The sequence below is a fragment of the Pseudopipra pipra genome, chromosome 3, assembly GCF_036250125.1.
Source record: "Pseudopipra pipra isolate bDixPip1 chromosome 3, bDixPip1.hap1, whole genome shotgun sequence".
Taxonomy (NCBI): Eukaryota; Metazoa; Chordata; class Aves; order Passeriformes; family Pipridae; genus Pseudopipra; species Pseudopipra pipra.
The window spans coordinates 51864767-51884808 of NC_087551.1; the positions used below are offsets into that span (position 1 = coordinate 51864767).

A 20042-nucleotide genomic window follows, 5' to 3' on the forward strand; every position below is an offset into this window, starting at 1 on the left:
CCATTTTTGTGCAAATAATCAAGTACTGTTTTATAGTACATAAAGCTTTATCTCAGGAAGCTAAGAATATCATCCCTCCCCTTTAAAATATGTACTTTCTATAAGTGTTTAGTGACTCTACTTCAGACTAAGTAAGAAGACAAATTGTTTTCAGTCACAAAACCATTTTCTGTATTCAGAATAATCAAAATTTACAATCATTGCATATAGCAAAGGAGGGCTTAATGTGAACACACACCAGTATTTTGAAGGACAGCTTACCTACCGAAACAGATTTTTCTTCCATATTCATTACTTCAATTATGACAAAAAGTATAACCATCTGATTAATCAACTGTTTATTTGTAATTGGAGAGAAATAGGTGTCCCAGGTCCATGAATGACTTACCAAAAAGGAGTTCAGGTGGTCTCGGACTGTTTCCAGTTCCTGAGGAACTGTCAAAGACTGCTGGCTCCAAAACTCAAGTCGCTCCTTTGCAGATTGTAACCACTGTGTCAATTCATTTGATTCACTTTGATACCTGTAAAGATATTTAAAGATGACTAAAACAGTCATTGCCACTTCCTGCCTCCAACTGAGCAGCCTCTCCTCCATGTATTAGAGAAAGATACTGAATGCTAGATTTAAAATCAATATATTTTCTTTCCTTTATTAAATTTCAGGAAAACATAATTTAATTTTACAGACAGGCATGATATCAGGAAGCTCTTATTTTAGCCATTATGCTCACAATTTCTAACAGTGCCTTCATTTTGCCTCTTAGGAAAAACTAAGTTTAATGAAGGACTAGTAACTAGGTCACAAATCTCTTTGGACAAGCTGTAATCCCACCTGACACACATAAACAGATTTTTGATTTCCATTAGAAGGCTCAATCTTACTAAAGCTTTACCACAAAGTATATCAGAGCAGAAACTTAATTTTTTTTTTTTCAGAAACCATCTCGTTTCACATGCCAAGCAATTAATGAGATGACAGAACAAGAGTGTCTCTATATAAGCCTGGATGCATGAATAATAGACAAATCTTGCATACCAGTTAGAAAATTCATTTCAAAAGTAGCATGTGAACATTAGCAAAGGTAGCTAAAGCCCTCCCATACATGCAGTGACACAGACCCACAAGAGCCCTACCAGAACATGCTGAGCCTACTCATGCTATCCAGCAAAGCATATACGCTTTTTCTCATCAACCTATATACACATGGGGCTTCTAACTTAGTCATCTAAATAAGGTATTTTCTGATTTCCTCCCACCAGCTCTTATCTGCTACGTGTTTATTACAAATGAGAGAGTACAATAGCACTTCTGTGGAACAGAAGAGTAGTCAAATTATGACACATCTCAGAGTACTTTCTTTAAAATGTTGAATCTAATAGTTCTGCGTTCAAAAAGGCTTTGACCTGAAGAGCACAGCTGAAGAACTTTATGTTGTCCATTACATCAGCATTACCTTGTCCAGTGCTTCAGTATTGTTTCCAGCCTGTGAAGCTCCTTGGTAACTTTGCTGGTGTTACTTAACCAGTGTTCTCCTAGTTGGTTCAGCTGACTTTCAAGATCTGAGCAGCTAACAGAAAAAAGGAGTCTCTTCCCATCATCTAGCACTTGGTATAATTTAGGTTGGTATTCAGTCAGGTTAGACCTTAGATGCTGTAATGACAGACGAGATGGTTAGACAGCTCTGTAGGTCTCTGCTACCACACCTTCTCAATATTTAATTTCCTTCTATTGCATTTTGTAGCATATCTAATGTCACCCACCATGGCACATCACATTTTTTCCCTCTGCTCCAGCTCTAGAACCAAAATAAACAATACCTAGTACTAAACAAAACCAAAATAGCACACCCCCCATATGCAATAGATTGCTTAAGTTGTCCTCATACCATTGGAAAAACAGAAAGCTGTCTGGTAAAAGAACAATATACATAACAAATTCAGAGTATGCAAGTCAATTTTCAAGACAAATTTGACAGATATTTTTCTGTAAAACAAAAGAAGAGAACAAAACAAACCCCAACTAAAATGTCTAATATAAGGAGACAAAGATAGAACACTAGACCAAAGAAACCAGAGTGCAGTAGAAAACCTATATTTAAGTTACTTGTTGCATGTGGGGAGGAAGGCAACTCGAGGAACCATAGGTTGTTCAGCCTCACCTTGCTCTCTGGAAAGATCATGAAGCATATCCTCTTGAAATCCATTTTCAAGGACAAAAAGGACTAAAAGGTAATCAGGAATATTCAGCTTGGATTCCCTAACTTGATAGCCTTTTATGACAAAATTACTGTCTCCGTGGATGAGACTGACTTCAGTATGGCCTTTCAGACCATTTCCCACAGGACCCTCCTCTAGGAGTGGAGAGAATTGGGCTGCATAAATGGACTGGTATGTGGATTGAAAATGATCTGCATTACTAGTCTCAAACACTAGTGATCAAAGGCTTGATGCCTGACTGGAAGATTGCAACGGGAAGAGTACTCCAGAGATTGTAGATACTTTATCCCAAACCTCTTCAACATCTTTAGAGCATGGATCATGGCAGACAGCATTCCCACAGTAAATTTGTGGATGATAGTAATTTAGGAAGAGTGTTTGATCAAAAAATGGCAGATAGCCCAGAGATACTTTACTAAACTTGAGGCTGGAGACAGCAGAAACCTTAGAAGGCTCAAGAAGTGCAAATTCTGCACCTTGGGCAGACTAACCCTGTTTCTCAGTGCAGGTTAGGAAGGGAATGGCTAGTGTATTTAACCTGACATCTTCTATAACCAAGACATTGTGAATGAGGCAAGCCACAGCACTGGCCTATATTAGGACCGTGAACAACCAAATGAAGTTACTTTATTATCCTCATCTTCATGGAGCTGATGAGGCCACATCTAGTCCATCTGATTGTGCTTCAACCCCACTGCCCAATGAGTTGAGGAAGAAGGAAGTAGCCAGGGTCTGGTGAAGAACTATTAAGTTATTGAGGGACCTAGAGCATATGCGCTCTGCAAAGAGGCTGAGGGAGGTGCACTTGCTTTAGATTGACAAACAGGAGGCTAAGGGCCAGTCTAACAAAGGTCTACAACTATTTGAAGTAGAATTAAAAAGATGACAGAGGTTAATGCTCCTCTGTGCCATACAATACTCCAGTGCCATACAATAATAAAAGGACAATGGTGACAAAGCTGAAAGTTGAAGGTACAGATTGGGCATTATAGAAAACCTTTTCAGTAGGTGGTGGTGCAGGACTGCAATTGGTCCCCTGGTCAGCTGTGGGATCTCCATCTTTCAAGGTTTCCAAAGCTGTTACTGCTCCAGCCAATGACAACTGTACTGCTTCAAGTGGGAGGCTGGACTAGATGACCTTCAGAGATCCCCTTTATCCAACTTTTCTGTAGAGAACATCTGAAAAGCACCAACCTGAAAAAGTGTAATCCGGTCTTTAAGCCTGTCCTCTGTCTCTTCCACCAAACCAACAGTGGGGATGTTTCCTTCAACAGATTCCAGTTGTCTGGTAAGTTCCTGGTAATCTTCATCTAGATGCGTCCAGGTCTACAAGAACAAATTATCCATGTATATGGTGAATCTGAGTATCTAGAATTTTTATTATTTGTATTTTCGATCTGAAATCCTATAGCTGCATGGTTGTGAAAGTACAGAAATAACAATAGAGATGTCCAGCGAACCTGTAATAAGACACCATCTCTATAACAAGCTCAACTTTTGGTTAGAACACATGGATAAAACTGTCATGCTTTCCTTACTAGCTAAAGCTAAGTAGCTCTTAAAACTTAGATGAAAACAACTTGTGTCACCTGAAGGTCACGACAGTTAAACAGAAAAGATTGCACACAGTCTATCAGTGCCTTGTGTGTATAACAAAAGGGACCAATGTCCATCAATTCTGTCCGAGCACAGGAAATCAACATTATAGTATATCCTGGTGGTTAATCAGAATGGCAGTACAGAAAAGATCACAGAAATTCTCACCTCTAGAATGTATTCCAGTTCCACACCTCGTTTATGAGCCAGCTTTAATATAGCTGAAGCTTGTGTCATTAGCTCTGAATGTGACTGAGTTTCCTTTAAGAGAGCAAAGCTACTCATCTTTCTAAAAAGTGTTTCTGTTAGGATCATGTGAGACTCCAACCCTTGAAAGTATTCCTGAAAAATTTGGGTGTGAGGGTAGAGGGAGAATAAAAAAGAGAAAGTGCAATTGTTACATTTTAAGACATAAGCATTACAATTAAGTATCTACAGGCATAGAATAAGGTAAATTTTTCACTCCACAACATTTCGCATAGTCCAGTAGGCGACTTAAAGAAGACAATAGTCTTTTCAAAGAAAGAAGTCAGTCATGCTTTCCACACAAATTCCATCCTGACCCTGATTCCATAAACAAAAATAGCATAAATCAGACAACCACGCCCAAAAAATTCTGCCTAATAAAAACATGTGGAAAATCCTTGTTATATTTGTGGGTGCTATTAGCAAATGTAAATTTCTGTTGAAAATAAATGGAGTGGTGGATGAAATTGCTATGTAGCATGATAGGACAAGACTAGGAACTTGTTATTAGAATAAGGAAGAAAATGCAATTTACCTGGCTTCACCTTCAACAAAGCATTTGAAACTGAGTCTGTCAGAACAGTTCATTGACTTCAATTTAAAATAAAGTCCGGCCCACCATTCTGAAAAGCTCCTGAATCTTTAGGAACAAAAGGTTAGCAATTTGCTCTTTACAAGTGTCCTGGTTTCAGCTGGGGTAGAGTTAATTTTCTTCTTAGTAGCTGGTACAGAGCTGTGTTTTGGATTTACTATCGGAATAATGTTGATGACACACTGATGTTTTGGTTGTTGCTGAGTAGTACCTACCCTCAGTCACGGACTTTTCAGTTTCCCATGCTCTGTCAGGGAGGAGATGCATGAGAAGCTGGGAGGGAGCATGGCCAGAACAATTGACCTGAACTAGCCAAAGGGATATTCCATACCACAGAACGTTATGCTCAGTATATAAACTCAGGGGAGCTGTCTGGGAGCTGCTGATTGCTGCTTGGGGACAGGCTGGGTATTGGTCAGGAGGTGGTGAACAACTGTATTGTGCATCACATTTATTTCTCTTGTGTTTATTTCTCTCTCCATTACAATTATATTTGGAAAACTATTATTATTATCAGTAGTAGTGTTATTAGTATTATATTGTATCTTGTTTCAATTATTAAACTGTTCGTATCTCAACCCACGAGGTTTACTTTTTCTTTCTGATTCTCCTTCTCCCCAGGGAAGGAAGGGGGAAGTGAGAAAGCAGTTGTGTGGTATTTAGTTGCTGGCTGGGGTTAAACTGTAACAACAAGCTTACCTTCATGATTAGTCCTGAAATATGTTCCCAGTTTCTTACCTTATGTTTGTCAAGCAGCAATCGAACTTCTTCCTTAGAAGAAACAATCATTTTCTGGTCACCAGCCATTTTTTCTTGGCCTGTTTCTACCAGGTCAGCCAGGTCCTGTAAAGCCCGCTCATACTGGCTCTTAAGAGCCATATTCTGATTCAGATCACTTTGCCTGGATCCAATGATCATCAGCAGCTCATCATACTTATCCTGGGGGGCAAAGGGCAGCAATGGTGATTCTTATTTCACACCTTACATGTCTTCCTAGAGGCAATCTTACTGTCCCTGTACTCCTCTGTGAATACTAGCAGAATAATATCTATTTCCAGCTCAAAAAAGATTTGCAGATATACTGACTTCCCTGATAAATAAACAGCTCACCATTTAAAGACAATAAAAATAAGCAAGACCTGCAACTCTTTCAACTGCATGCATTCAGGAACAAAATTAGAAGAATCCCAAAAACTTAATGTAAGTAGCAAAGGAGCAGGGTAATTGGGCTTAAGGCATCAAAAAACAGTGACTACTGCACACTGCAGATGCTGTTTACATTTTACTTTTTATAATGAAGAGGACTGGATGGACTCCATCATGGATCCAAACTATAGGCACCTTGAAGTCATACATGTTTCCTCCTCCTGCAGTTGCTACCAGTACCTTACTGGTAGCAAGCAAGATACATACAACTTACTGTAAAAGCCAAACTATGCCCAAAATAGCAATATACTTTATATAGAACGTTTTCTACTTTGTGTAGAAAAAGTGCAGTGTGTATTTCACAGTGTTCTCATACTGCCAAATTACAAAACAAGACAAAACAAAAAATCTCATCAATTCCTGTATGTTATTACTCATCTTGTATACCTCGACCATAAAAGTGAGAACAACCTACAGATGCTTTTCTTCACCTGAACAGGATTTTTTTCTTGTTTTGGTTTTGAGAATCGTACTCTGAGAACATACATCTGACTGTGAGAATAAGCCCACACTTTTGATCAAAACAAGACATTCAGAAACTAATAAACAAAAATATCTCTATGATCATCCAGCAGTATAACAAAGTGCCCACTCTCACACTGCAGGCTGGCTCTCCTAGCTTTAAACAGAAAATTGTGAGAAGTACACCTGTCAAAAAAAGCAAAAGGAAGACTTTTCTAAAAACTGAAATGAAGGGGAGGGGGCACATAATGACACATAAACCGACAGAAAAACCAAACTAAACCAAACAAACAAAAAGCAAAGCAAACCAAAACAGAAAAAACAAACCCCCAAACCAGCAGGAGGCAGTAAGAGCAAAAAGATAAAGAACTGGGCAAAAGACCTATTCCCACAAATCCTTTGTCATTCATTTTTAATTGATGCCATTGTCCTTAACAAGTTTATGGTCCAGTTTCATAGCTTTCATTTGCTTCTAATTTATTGTTATGTCATTGCAAATGGTAAAATTCAGTCATAAATCTTCTCCTTGATCTTTCCTTAAGCATTCCCTACATCACCATAAAACTGCTCACAAAAGAGTTTTAACAGATTTATAGAAGTTCTGGATCAATTGCCCACATTATCTACATGAAAGGTGTTCTAGTAAAAGTAGAACATTTCTAGTTTCAGGTCACACTTAGCTCTCTATCCTCCTTCACTCTGTTTTTTTTAATGACAGATGTGAGGCAATACTAAACTGCAGATCATAAGACGCTGGAGAGAACAGGGATGAACCTTCAGCAGAAATTTATGTTTACCTGCTTAACTTTATCTGTTTGAAAAAGGAGATAACAAGAGCTGACAGAAAACATATTTTTGTAGATTTTTCCAATTAATATTCCTAATAACAGAGGTGTTGGAAAATCCAATGAGGCAAAAATAGAAAAACTAGGTGAATCAGAGAGAACATAATTTTTTATACACACTGAAATGGTTTTAAATATCTTTTCCTAAACTACTTTATGAACAATAAAAAGAAGCCTTCCATTGATATCATCAGACACATTTAGGATGGCACTTATGAACCATACCTGGATCTTAGACAACTCTTGTACAGAAGCTTGGTCAATCTGTAGTTTGTCTATACGCTTCTTTAATTCATTGATTCCAGCATCTAGTTCCTTCAAACCTTCTTCTGCCTGCAGTATGACCTGTATTTGAAAATTACATTGCTTAGTTTGAAGTTTTAGTAGCAGTATTGTAGCTGCCATATGGTAAATTCTTTTCTGCTTGAAGTACTAATCAGTCCTTCAATGTGCTGAAATTTTAAAGGATACTATAAAGAAAATGTGTTGGGAGAGCCCAGTTTGTTTCTTAAAGTTAAATAAATATGTCATTATTATTTTTTAATAACCAGATGTTTTAGTATCATACACTATTTTATACCAAACATCACTGTGAAGTTCCATGCTTTTAATTACATAGTACAGGCACAAAAGGACTTTTCTTTCCCCTAACATCTTGTTTTAAAGCTTTCTTTTTATTAACACTCATTCCTGTCATATCTGAGCACCAAGCAAACAACCAGTGCTGCACAACATATGTATGATAGCAAGGAGTCATAGTTCCCTTTTGGGACAAGGATGAGTCCAAAATTACTGTTAAGGAAAAAGACTTGTACATCCCCTTTTGCACTTGGAAAACTTACAGTTTAGGAACACAAGTTGGTATTTGCAAGTATATGCAGGTGATAAGTTTTTTCAAAGCTTTCCTAGGTCTTTGCTGAAGTAACACATGCAGACTATTACAAAGCACGAGGTAGGCTCCTGTACTTAAAGTCCTTTGATAAGGCCCTTTCTTGGAAACTGCTTATCCAAGTATGCTTAAACTATGCATGTGAAGTAGAACTTCTGCCTCCCAGTAACATGGAGTATGCAGAATACAGCCCCTAAACTTCCACTCCATGCAACTAAGTTACCTGGCTGGTTAAGGGCCTTATTTCTACTTTTCCAATCACACATTGAACAAACAGCAGTGCTTTTAAGTTTGAATGTTTTATCAGACAAGGTAGATTTTCAGAAATAAAAAAATTCACTTCCTTTTGTTACCACATTGTTTTCCTAGTTTCTAGTTAAATTAATCATACAGGAGATAAATTTTTGCTAATCTTTCACATCATGGAAGATAGAAAAGAAAGATACAGTGCCACCTCTCTTATTCACACAGGAGACATAGATTCAAAATTTGAATGTCAAGTATATAAAAACCAGTATTTCTGTTTAGCTGAAGGGTAAGTCTCTTCCATTCTTTCACCTGCTGGCATCAGACATCAGTAGTCCCTGAGTAACAAGAAACATCTTTAAAAAGTAGCCCTTAGCATGCTTAATCCATTTTGGACTGGCAAAACAGAAAGAAGAAAACAGGATATACTTTTTCATATAAATAATTAATTATTCATCAAGCCTTTACTGATAAAGAAAAGCTCCTTATTACCTTAAATTAAAATGAGTAACATTCAAGATATCACTATAAACTAGTGCAGAAGAAAGTGTCTTTGGTTTTTAATACAGTTTAATAGCCAAACAATTTAGGAAAAAATTTGGGCCTTTTTTTTTTATTATGTTTTCTCTCTTTCTTTCAAATACCCAGTATAGGCATAACTAGGTACTAGGTCAGTTGAGGGATAAGAAAGACACTTTTCGGAGGTTTGGGGTTTTTTTTTGTTTGTTGGGGTTTTTTGTTTGGTTTTTTGTTTGTTGGCTTGTTTTTTGTGCCTTTTTGTTTTATTTATTTATAAACATGTGTAGTACACTCTTGGAAATACTGATTTTCATATACTTCATGAATACATATATTCTCCTCCCATAAAATACAATTGTTCTCTAGAACCTATTAATACTTCGGATAGAAACTTTACCTCTTCCCCTCTCCCCAGGTAACAGACATGTGATAATACCTGCATTTGTTCTGTTTCTGGTCTGTCAGCTGCCTCTGCTAGTTTCTGTAGAACTAAGTATTTGTTATCAGCCACCGTTGTAAACATGAGCTTCAGATCATTCTACAGGAGACAAAACCAAGAACAAATTATATCCTATCACAGCACAAAACAACTGAAAAAGATTGCATGTTTCAAAAAGTTTAAAGCATTAAAATGTTACACAATCAGCAGTGTAGCATAAAACCTATTAAAAATTGGAAGCATCATAATTAGCCAATGCAAAACATTTAACATGGCTGAAAATCCATAGCTGGATATATATGAGCTAAAAGCTAAACCAACTCCTATTCAAAACACATGCTGTGAACACACTTTTGCTTTTGCCTTCCTATTAGATAATTAATTACTAATGGTCATTAGCTTCATTTAACAAAAAGATGTTATTCTTGTGCAGTTAATTCTACCACAGATGCTTGTAAACAAGCTAGGTTTTACTTTTTAAGGGAAGCATTTTTCATTGCAAACTTTAGTGAATATAACAAATAAGTAAACAAGGCTTCCACACTTTACAGGGCTAACTACATGCTACTACTTTTAGAATACCTTATCAGACTGGACACATTAAATATTACTTAACAATTTTGCCAAGATACAATCAATTACCTTTTTCATGCATTCATCTCAATAGAAAATTATCAGCACATTTTTCTGAGACTTTCAGCATTACATAAGGAGCATGACTGATTTTTTATTGGTTTTTACATGCATTAATTATTTTAAATACTAAATATCATCAAGAATAATGCAAAGGATTTTAATCGACTTTGCTTTATTCAGCAAAGGAAGGTTTTTAATTGAAAAAATGTAGACTGCAGAGAAAAAGTTATGGAATTTGGAAAGAAATCCGATAGTAATAACCTATAAAAAGATGACACTAACCTAAAGACACTAGGAATCTATTTTCCTTGAGTTGTTTTTTTTTTTGTAATTTATGGGTTTTTTTAATTAAAACTAAATCATACTGGAGGCTTTATATAATGATAATATCAGGAGAGAAGGTAGAGACAAAGTAAGATATAAAAGCACTTCTGAACTCTGTTTGAAAAGTTTTCTGAAAGTGCAAATTTCTTCACTTATCTTCATTTTTTTCAGCTTGGCTCGGTACAGACTTCCTTTGATGTAACGTCAGCAGGATGAGACAGCTTGAAATGATTGATCACTTTACAATAATAGCATGAGTTGCAGAAGACTTCTAGCAGAAGTTTAAATTTTGAGTAATTACTTGGGTGCCAAGTTCTGCATAGTCTGAGTAGTTTGATTTTTCAATAAAAACCTGTGCCAACATTATTCTTTTGATTTGGTACCAAAAATTCTCATTGCTTTAAGAATGACAGCCTTTATAGTCCCATTTGACATGTACCCCTGTTAATTCCATCCAATGGACCTCATACCTTGAACGTGACTATTTGCTGGATCCGTCCTTTCATCTGATGGCATCTCTGATTTACTACTGACTCCAGTAAGGTCAGTCTTTTCAGGAGACAATCCAAAGTGTCTTCTATGATAACCCTATTATCACTATGGTCAGGAAATATCTGAGCAAATAAACTCTTGTTCTTATCCACTTCTTCTGTTATGTCTTTGATTTCTTTGGCAAGAGACTAATTTTGTAGAAAAACAAAAGTGACAGTCAGACACTCTGGAAAGAAGGCACAAATTTTGCTGTGATGCACTGAGTTTTTTGCATTGTTAGTATACACACACTAGATAAAGTTTTGCATCTGCAGTAATCTCTGATAGTAAAAAGACTCCAGACTTCTACAAGTAAAACAAGTGCTGGAACAAAATGATGTGAAATCATAGAAACATTTGTGTCGGATTAAAGGTCATCCAGTCCAACACCCTGAAGTAAATAGTGTCATCTTCAACTAAATCAGGATGCTCAGAGCCCTGTCCAGACTGACTTCGAAAGTTTCCAGGGATGGGGCATCCACCACCTCTCTGGGCAACCTGCTCTAGCATTTCACCACTCTTCTTGTGAAAAATTTCTTGCTTGCATCTAGTCTGAATCTATCCTCTTTTAGTTTAAGATAGTTATTCACCTATTGCCTCTGTGTCTCCCCACTATTCCATTCTTTCCCCCTTGTCCCACTCCCAATTAATGCTGATGAATTTGTGCTGTTTCTATATCCAGAGCACTCCTCCCTCTTTTTCCCTTTGTTTCAATTTCAACATTATGGTGTTTGCTAATACTTAGCAAAGAAGCTAAACAAAAGAAAGAATCCATGTTTAATTCTCTTCTGACTAGGAAAAATTTCCACAACATTCTCTACACGGTCAATAAAGTTACTTCTACCAGTAGCAGAACACCGCAATTACATAGAGATTATGTCAGCAACATGTCACTTAACCAGGATTCTAATACTTTTTTTCTAAACACTACATAAAATGCACACTTACTGACAATTGAAAGAAAGTCCTATTCATGGATCCCTTACCTCTTGCTTGCAGAGGTATGTTTCTGTTTCTTCCTCTGGCAACAGAGCTGTAGCAACAAAGACCTGCTCTTCCACACCATCTAGCCACATGGATGTGGCTGTGACACCGTCATACAGCTTCTGTTCAAGATGCAGGGTCTCCTCCACCCGTCCAGCCTGGGCAAAAGGAAACAAGAGATGTCCAGAGTAGAAGATATTCTTTCTAACTTCTAGTATTTCGGAGAGGCCTGAATTTTCAGGTGGTAGCTAGAGGAGTTTTCACTGTACACATGGTTTTGCTGGAGGACAGGTGTAAAGACAATTGAAAATTACCTCAGATGAGACATCTTCAAAGGCCTGATTCAATTCAACCAGTACTGGTGAGATGGAGGATTTATCTTCATCCTGTCTCTCCACTTTATACAAAGGCATTCCAGGTATCAGTCTGTTCGGTCTGCTATAAAGCTGCTGAGAGAAAAGTACTAATTAGGATGCTTCTACCATATAGAGGGCAAAAGATTCTCTACTGACTGAGGCTATCACCAGCTAATGCTCATGATCCTCCCACAACTGTTTTGTGTCATGAATATCTTGAATAAAAGATTTCTCAACAGGAGCTAAAACTAAATTACTAGTTTTTACCAAAAATATAATTAATTACTGTTGAATTAATACAAGATATTTAGAACTTTGAAAGCAGATTAATGGAGTATTATGCATAGAATACTGGGTCTGGGTCTATTAAAAATAAAATGGAGGATGTATGCTAATATACATCTTGGATTGTCCCCCAATTTAGTTGATTAATCCCTGTTTCTTTCAGTAAAAATTTGAGGGCTGAAATCCCTTACCCACTGAGATCAAGAATTGAATGTAACGAATACATTCAAACTGAAAATAACAGTTTTTTCTCTAAGCTCTTGCCAGAGGACTGATCAATTCCAGAGGGATAATTTGTTACAGAATTATCCTGAGTTAGATAAGTAGATAAACATTTTGTCTGAGCTCTTTCTTCCTTTCTAGGTCATTAACCTGAATGGAAGTGCAATTCAAATCACTTTGAACAAGAGCAGTGCTAATGCCAATATTTAAAAGTTTTTAAAGATTTCACAAAAATAAATTGTTCCATATCTCTGCATTAACTACAGCACCTTAATGCATCAGATATGCACACATTGTACCTTTTGTGCAACCGCTTTTATAGAAAAAATGAAAAGAGAAATTCAAAATAGCTACCAGCTGTTCTTTTTCCAAAGCTTTCTGGAGCAGTCTCTGCTTGGTACTGAATTCCTGATTTAGGCTTTCCCATTTCCTCTTCATCTGTTCTTCAAATGATGGCTTCTCACCTTCTAAGACTAATTCCTCAGAAGGTGTATCAGGCTTTCCACTGAATCAGAAGATGCATAAAGGTTTAACAAATAGAAAAGTTATAATCATTTAAGGTGTTTATTTTCTCTTTCCATTAGAAAATTCAACATTTAAATTAAGTGCTACTTTTTAGAGTTTTGTCTATTTTTTTCTCTTTCAGATAATAAGACAAAGCCTGGTTTGAACAGTAAGAAGTTCTTGCCAGATGGAATGAAATGTACTTTCTTTCTAAGAAACTGTTTAGAGTTGCAAGTACTCCTATTAAGTTAAAAAAAAACCCCAAAAAATAAACCAGACTGAATATACATTGAAATGTAATCTATAAACAAGCTTTACTTCTAAGCATGAATTAAAATAAATATTTAATCTGACTCTTTCCTCACCTCCTTTCTCAAAATGTAACATGCAAGACAAGCATATGCGTAAACACTGAATCAAATTCAGTACTTTCTGTTTGATTTTTTTTTATTTGTTTCTATAGTATACCATCATGTGACAGAAGGAAGCCTCAAACAGAAGGAGACTGGTTAAGTACTTTCTGCCATTATAATTAAAAATATCCACACTTAAATAATAAAAATGCTGAGGAAAAGAACTTGCTGAGTATGGCTTACATTCCCTGTGCATAAAACTTGTTTCTGCTGTTTCATGAACTACTTTCATTTTCTAGACTTTGGTATGCTGGAGGAGCCACAAAGATGCTTCTCCTTATTACTGAGATCCACCAAGGAATATTTTAACTGAAGGGTTGACTGCTCCTTGATTCTTGAACTAGTAATGTTCACCCTGGTTTCCTTTTCCCAAGACCTTGCCCTTCCTGCTTCCTGAACGTCACCATCAGTAGCAGGCAGTAGTTTTCTTCTGCTTTCTCTAGGGCAGAGCTGAGGTTTTCATAGATATTTACTTCCTCTCAAATGGGCAAGTGTGTAAGAAGATACAGACCAGAGATGAAATTCAAAATACACAAGGCTTCAAAAAGAAAAATATTAACTAATTGCAGGAAAAATAAAATTAAGCAATAAGTATCCCATCTGGGAAGATCTGGTTACAATGGCAGATGCCAATGTTTTAGAGATAGTTGTGACACACACCAATGGTGGTCCATAAAGTTATAGTAACTGATCCACTGCTTGTCTAATGAGTCCTACTACTTTTTAATTTTAGTGTGATGCTTGATAATAAGAATAAAAGGCATTTCTAAATGTTGAAGGCGATCTATCAGCACAAAAGTTTGTGTAACTATATAATCAGACCCCCGAATTATAAGCCAGGAATCCAGCATCCTAGGTGCTGTATAAAAATGATGAAACAAAAATTAGAGGATTATATGCAGAAGAGGGATATAAACATTAGGATATCAAAGCCCAGTCATAGAAATTTACTTTTCAGAACAACACATAAAAGCACACCTTATACACAGGCCTTCTGTAGCACCTTGCTGTGTTAGGATTTCTCCTCCACGGCATGCAACTGATCGAAGCAGATTCTTCTGCTCTTCCAGCTCTTGTTCCAGCTCCTAGCATAGCAAGTTACAAAAACAAGAACAAATCTCAAACGAAGTGTCTTTGCCTTGAAAGGATATGTCTACACTGCTTACCTGTCATGCAAAGTTAGCTGAGCTATTTCTGATATGTCTTGCTTAAGCACCAAAAGCAGTCAAAAATCTCCACCAAGGGACACAGAAAAGTTGTATACATAAACTGTATTGTTGAACTAATTAACTAATGCAATGCAGCTTCTGAAATCCATCCTAGTGAAGATATCTGCATATCATGCAACAATATACCATGCGATGTGTGCATCTTTGCTTCTATAAAACAAAAATTATTACTTTTAATACTCTCTTTTAATAATCTCTCGAGTAACTTTAAGGGTTGATTTATTTTACTGCTGGACACAAGAAGTATAGAGTGACTCAGTGAATCAACCATGGTCACCCAGGATGTCTGGTCTGCCTGACTGTTACAGATATAAGACAGTGAACTCAGATGCATCATTACAAAAAGCGCTGAGTAAGAAAGATCATAAAACATAATATTTCAGCGGAAATATTAACAAGAATGGCTCAGCTATAGTATTAAGCACAATCTAAAGATAGGAGTAAAAGAAATACAAAACACCAACTTTCTGTTGCTGCAGGGTACTCTGCTGTTGCTGTGAGCGGGTAGTTCTTGCTTGTGCCAGCCATTCTTGAACACTGGGGCTTTGTGAGGAAACGAAGTCCAGATCACTCTCCTCCTTTTCTTGTAATGATCCCTGCTTTAAAAAAGAGAAATAAATACTTCAAAAAATCTCTTACATTGTTAGAGAGCTGGCAGGTCCAGCTCATCTACTCAAAATCACCTTCCACCTCTCAAGCTGCTAGCTCTCATAAATTCTGAAGTGAGCAATGACTTTAGATTTCTAACTTCTACTGGTTTTTGCTTACTAGCAAGAAGAGAATCCCTAAAAATGTAAAAATAAACATGCACCACTGCACTCAGCAGAATCAGCGACCAGAGGTCAGAGACCATGTTTCTGAAGACTGTTCTGCTTCTAAAAATCAGCCTTGATGTGCAGTGGAGGATGCTGCTTTAACTGGTAATGCAGGGAATCAATGGTTTGTTTTTGCCAAGTTTTCAATTTAATTAAAGCCAATTTTTTCATCTGACTGAAAAGGAGAAAATGCTGATTGTCATTCTGGTCTAAATTTATTTACCAATAAGCACAGAACTCTATATATGGTTGGAAGAAACACACTCAGTTAACAGCAGATTATATGATACAAACAGTAGAGATTGTAAGAGAGACCAAATCACTGAATGTCAGAACAGCACAGCAAAAGCAACAGTTTCTTCAATTTATACTTCTATCGTTATGTTTTTCCAACATGAGTGATTAGATAGGCTTTCTGTGTAAGCAAAGTAAAAAAGAACAAAGGCCTTGATAGCTCCATAAACTGTTTTATCAACTTCTTGACTTCCAAAATACATGTTGGCTGTAAGTTTAAACAATTTTAGCAGCCAATGTATTCAGATGTAGGGATTTTAACATGCTTGGCCTTATGTTAAAGACAGATTTGTAGGTCTGGCTACTTAGTTGTACGCATCTCTCTGGATTTATTTAATACTACGTGCAGTGAGAGGATGACTGCAGAGTTTGTACCTTTTTTTTTTTTTTTTTTTTTTGAGTTTCAAGATCTAAAGCTGGGGCTTAATTCCTCTCCCATCTTGTCTATATATTTCATTTTTGTAGGATTCATATTTTGCCCACGATTCAGCTCTTATTCTCAATAGATTAGGAGTGCCAAATGGTTCAGACATTACAGCAGACTCTCCAAAACAAACACACGTTCTGTCTTCCAGAGGACCTTTCTCTTAAATCAAACAGGAAGGAGCAAGAGGAAATTCCTCTTGCTTCACCCAGTGATCCTTGTGCTAACAACTGAGATGGACCTCTGCCACCAGTGTCCCTGGCACCAGGCACTGAAACAGAGGAGTTTTGCTAAGTAGTAGAAGTTAGGTGTAAGAGTTCAATTTTGGGGGATGATGGATGTACTGGAGTTGAAAGGACTGATTAGTGTTAGAGGATATAAACTGTAAGAGAAGCAACACAAGCAAGTAGGTATCTGGAGCTGGAAAGAATCATTAGCCCTTGCTCTATGAAATAACTCTGTTTTACTAAGGATTTGTTTTGCAGGTAAACTGTGTTACTTCACCTTGTAGCAACAAGTTTCTAGAAAAGCTGATGTAGCTGAAGTGTTAACTATGATGGCATAGTTAATAGTCTCCATTACAGGAGACCAGGTTAGGCAAAGTAAATATTATGTGAGGGCTAAAGAGGGTCTGGAATTCTAATTTTTTTTCTATTAAAAATTAGAAAACAGACAGTCTTTCGGTAAATTTTGGGAGGGAAAAAATCTGTTTCATTTTATATACTCTAGGGACTATAGCTGTTCAATTTGTAAATTCCTTTAGAGAATAGTATCTAGTTCTTCACTGCACTTGGGCAGGCTGGTTCATTTCAGTTAGATTTTGAGTCTCCTTTTCTTTGAGAAGAGGACTGAGAAGCTACAATTCTGGAATTATACTAAGACAAATAAACAGTAGTCCCACAGTTCCTTCAATAGCAGAGCGTAAAAGGGATTGTGGCATTTGTGGATGCAATGAGGTTTTGCAAATACGCTACTGTGCATACTTTTCAGATCTAAAGTATTTGTGAGCCAGACTTTATCATTCTCAAATCAAAGAAAATAAGTTTGAAAAAATACAGCTGCACTTTTATTTGAATTCTGGAACTGTATTATATTCCCTTTACATAGCCAGGGAAATATATGCTTGAACCCCTTCATTCCTGGGAACTATCTATTCTAGTACAGAAATAAATGGAAAATCCCTGAAGAAGATGGCAATGAAATTGATCTCTCAAAGAATTTCAGAATCATACAAACTTATATGAGGTATAATTCTTCCTGTGAAACTGAAGTCATTCCTCCCCACAAATCCTTTGTAATAAAAATTAAAGAAACAGCATCTTGTTTGTTTTTTTTACAGCAGAATCCATTGTAATTCTTTGTTTTTTAAAGAGTCTATTTAGTTTTATTGCCTCGAAATCAGAGAATAAACAGTAACAAGGCAATATTTTATTTATCTTTTGAAGTGATACCTTTGGAGACAGATACTGGAACTCTCCTGATCCAGCATGTTTCTGAGTAGTTTCACTGCTTTATTTTATGAATAAAGAAGTTGGTCTCCAAGTCATTTTTCCATATCATTAGTGACACTCATTACCTAAACTCAGAAGCAAAACTGAAATTGCTGCAAGGAAGTTGCAGAATCTCACACTAATTCCTAAAAATCCTTTTGCCACAGGAATAACAGGTATGCTGAAATATGCTTTAAGGAAAATATAGCTCAGCTTTTACAAGGTTCTTGGTCTTCCTGTGCAACCTGAGAGGATCTCTCCTTTGGGTGCAGGCTGGTCTATGCCTCTGGGTAATTACAAGGTTATCAGTACATCTAGAGACATGCATAAGTCTGACTTTTTTACATGCACGAAAAACAGTGCTATAAGCTTGAAATGTTTCTCCCGGTTAATACAGGCAGTGAAAACAGTTAGGGCGTTTTGGGGCATCTGATGCTCTCCATTGCCTGATTGTTTAGAAAATGACATTATTGAACTTCTCATTTGAAAAAAAATGGCTCAGTGAAGATTAGAATATGTTTTACTGCCTATGTTATTTTCTTCACAAATTTGAGTCTTGCATCATGTAGCATCTTAAACAATTCCTTTTCTACATCTGGAAATCATTTTGTTGCTATTTTAGATATTAAAAATCCAGCCAAAAATCTGTTTTAAAAGTTTCAGTAAACTAAATCACACCATTGCTTTTTAAAATTTTCAAAATATTTTAAAATTTAGTAAAAAAGTCTGTGATGCCTTTTCACTTCACAGGTAATATATTAGAACATAGTGTCATGTGACTGCATGCCTAATCATGAGGTTTAATATGCAAGAATAATATTAAAGTTACTTCACCTTAGAGGCAATAGGAACAAATACCTGGGGTTTTCCTTTCTTTTTTATTTTTTTTTTATTTTTCTGAAGCTCTGTTAAGTTCTAAAGTTATGCAGTTGCTTTGGACTAAAAATAGTTCTTAGCACATCAAGTGACTTTTCAAGCTAACCTCTCAGTAGACTTTAATCTGCATTACAAGCTAGAAATCTTTGAAGCTTATCATGTTTAATTTGCACAGCAAAGCCCAGAAAAGAAGTAAAAGAAAAGAGGGGGAGGGAGTCACAGCAGGGCAAGCAAATTCACAACCAGTCAGTCACATTACATGGTTGGGTTTCTTGTATGTACTTGGTTCTCCACATGCTAGTTTAACCTAAAGAATGACCAAAAGCAACGGTTAAATACAATTAGCGGCAACAAGCAGACCCATGCTGCTAGAAATATAAACCTAGGAGAAGACTGAGGTTAAATGAACCTTTGTTTCTATAATATTTTGTTTGGTATAATTATGCCAATAAGTATTATCCATATTTAAAAATGTTCCCTTATCTTATGTTATCTGTTCACTGTGTTGTACTCAGGAAAGCATGTATTTAGGACTGTTCTTTTGTTGGGGGAGTGATCCTGCCCCAGAGCACACACAGCTTAAAGGGACTGGGAAAAGGCATAGAGTATATCCAGACCAAGCTAATCATCTATCTACTATAGTATTATCCTTTCAGAGCAGATAGTGAGGTTAGGATAGTTTTACCATAAAGTAGTGCTGTAAACTTGAAAATGATAAACTACAGCTTTCTATGCAGTCCTTTAGTTTGGAGTACAATTCCATTTACTAACTAAAGATGAATAACCTGAACTAAATCAGTGCAATACTTTTACTCCTTTTTGCAGTTCCATAAAACCACTATGAAAAGCCCAACCTCCTGCCTACCACGAAACCAGTTGGAAAGAGTCACTCACCCGAATGTTGATCTGTTTGTCATGGAGCACTCTCTGCAGTTCCAGAAGGCTGCCCTTCAGTGTCCTGAGCTTCATAGCCAGCTGCTCTGCCTCGTCCTTGGTGTGAGCCTTTCCCTCCATAAGCAAATTCTCGTTGTGCACAGACAGCTCTGACAAGGCTACCACCTTCTGTTCTATTTCAACCAACATGTTCTGCAGCAGCAAAAACAAAGAACCAAATTCATACATTTTCTAGCACCTGTCACGCTTTCTGGCAAGATGACCAGTGGCCTACCTCACCCGTTGCCAACCTAAGAACAAGTCAGATTATCATTGCTTTGCTTTCCAGTCCCATTCAGAGTTCTTCAGAACATGCTTGCAAATGTTTGCATTTGCCATTTCAGTTTGCAATCTTTTTCAAAATAGGAGGTTAAAAAGTTACTTGGAAAAAAACAATTTCTTGTAGAGGAGATGTTCTTTATTTGCACATTAAAGGGTGGCTAAGAGGCTGGACTGACATCCATTAATG

General features: G+C 36.7%; 1 protein-coding gene across 21 annotated transcripts in view; it reads right to left on the reverse strand.

Annotated features, from left to right (window-relative positions):
• The window catches only part of SYNE1 (spectrin repeat containing nuclear envelope protein 1), a 306116-nt gene that overhangs the window by 69553 nt on the left and 216521 nt on the right, over positions 1-20042 (reverse strand). For 18 of the 21 annotated variants that reach the window (XM_064649158.1, XM_064649165.1, XM_064649163.1 and 15 more), the window contains 14 exons: positions 19535-19726; positions 15206-15340; positions 14491-14597; positions 12950-13100; positions 12047-12181; positions 11735-11890; positions 10688-10897; positions 9255-9356; positions 7390-7509; positions 5390-5590; positions 3982-4155; positions 3412-3543; positions 1455-1651; positions 389-521 (listed from right to left, as the gene is read on the reverse strand). In XM_064649158.1, coding sequence (XP_064505228.1) covers positions 389-521; positions 1455-1651; positions 3412-3543; positions 3982-4155; positions 5390-5590; positions 7390-7509; positions 9255-9356; positions 10688-10897; positions 11735-11890; positions 12047-12181; positions 12950-13100; positions 14491-14597; positions 15206-15340; positions 19535-19726 — 2145 coding nt within the window. The remainder of the gene's footprint in view (positions 1-388; positions 522-1454; positions 1652-3411; positions 3544-3981; positions 4156-5389; positions 5591-7389; positions 7510-9254; positions 9357-10687; positions 10898-11734; positions 11891-12046; positions 12182-12949; positions 13101-14490; positions 14598-15205; positions 15341-19534; positions 19727-20042) is intronic. The other 3 variants (XM_064649175.1, XM_064649176.1, XM_064649155.1) reach the window with 1 other exon arrangement.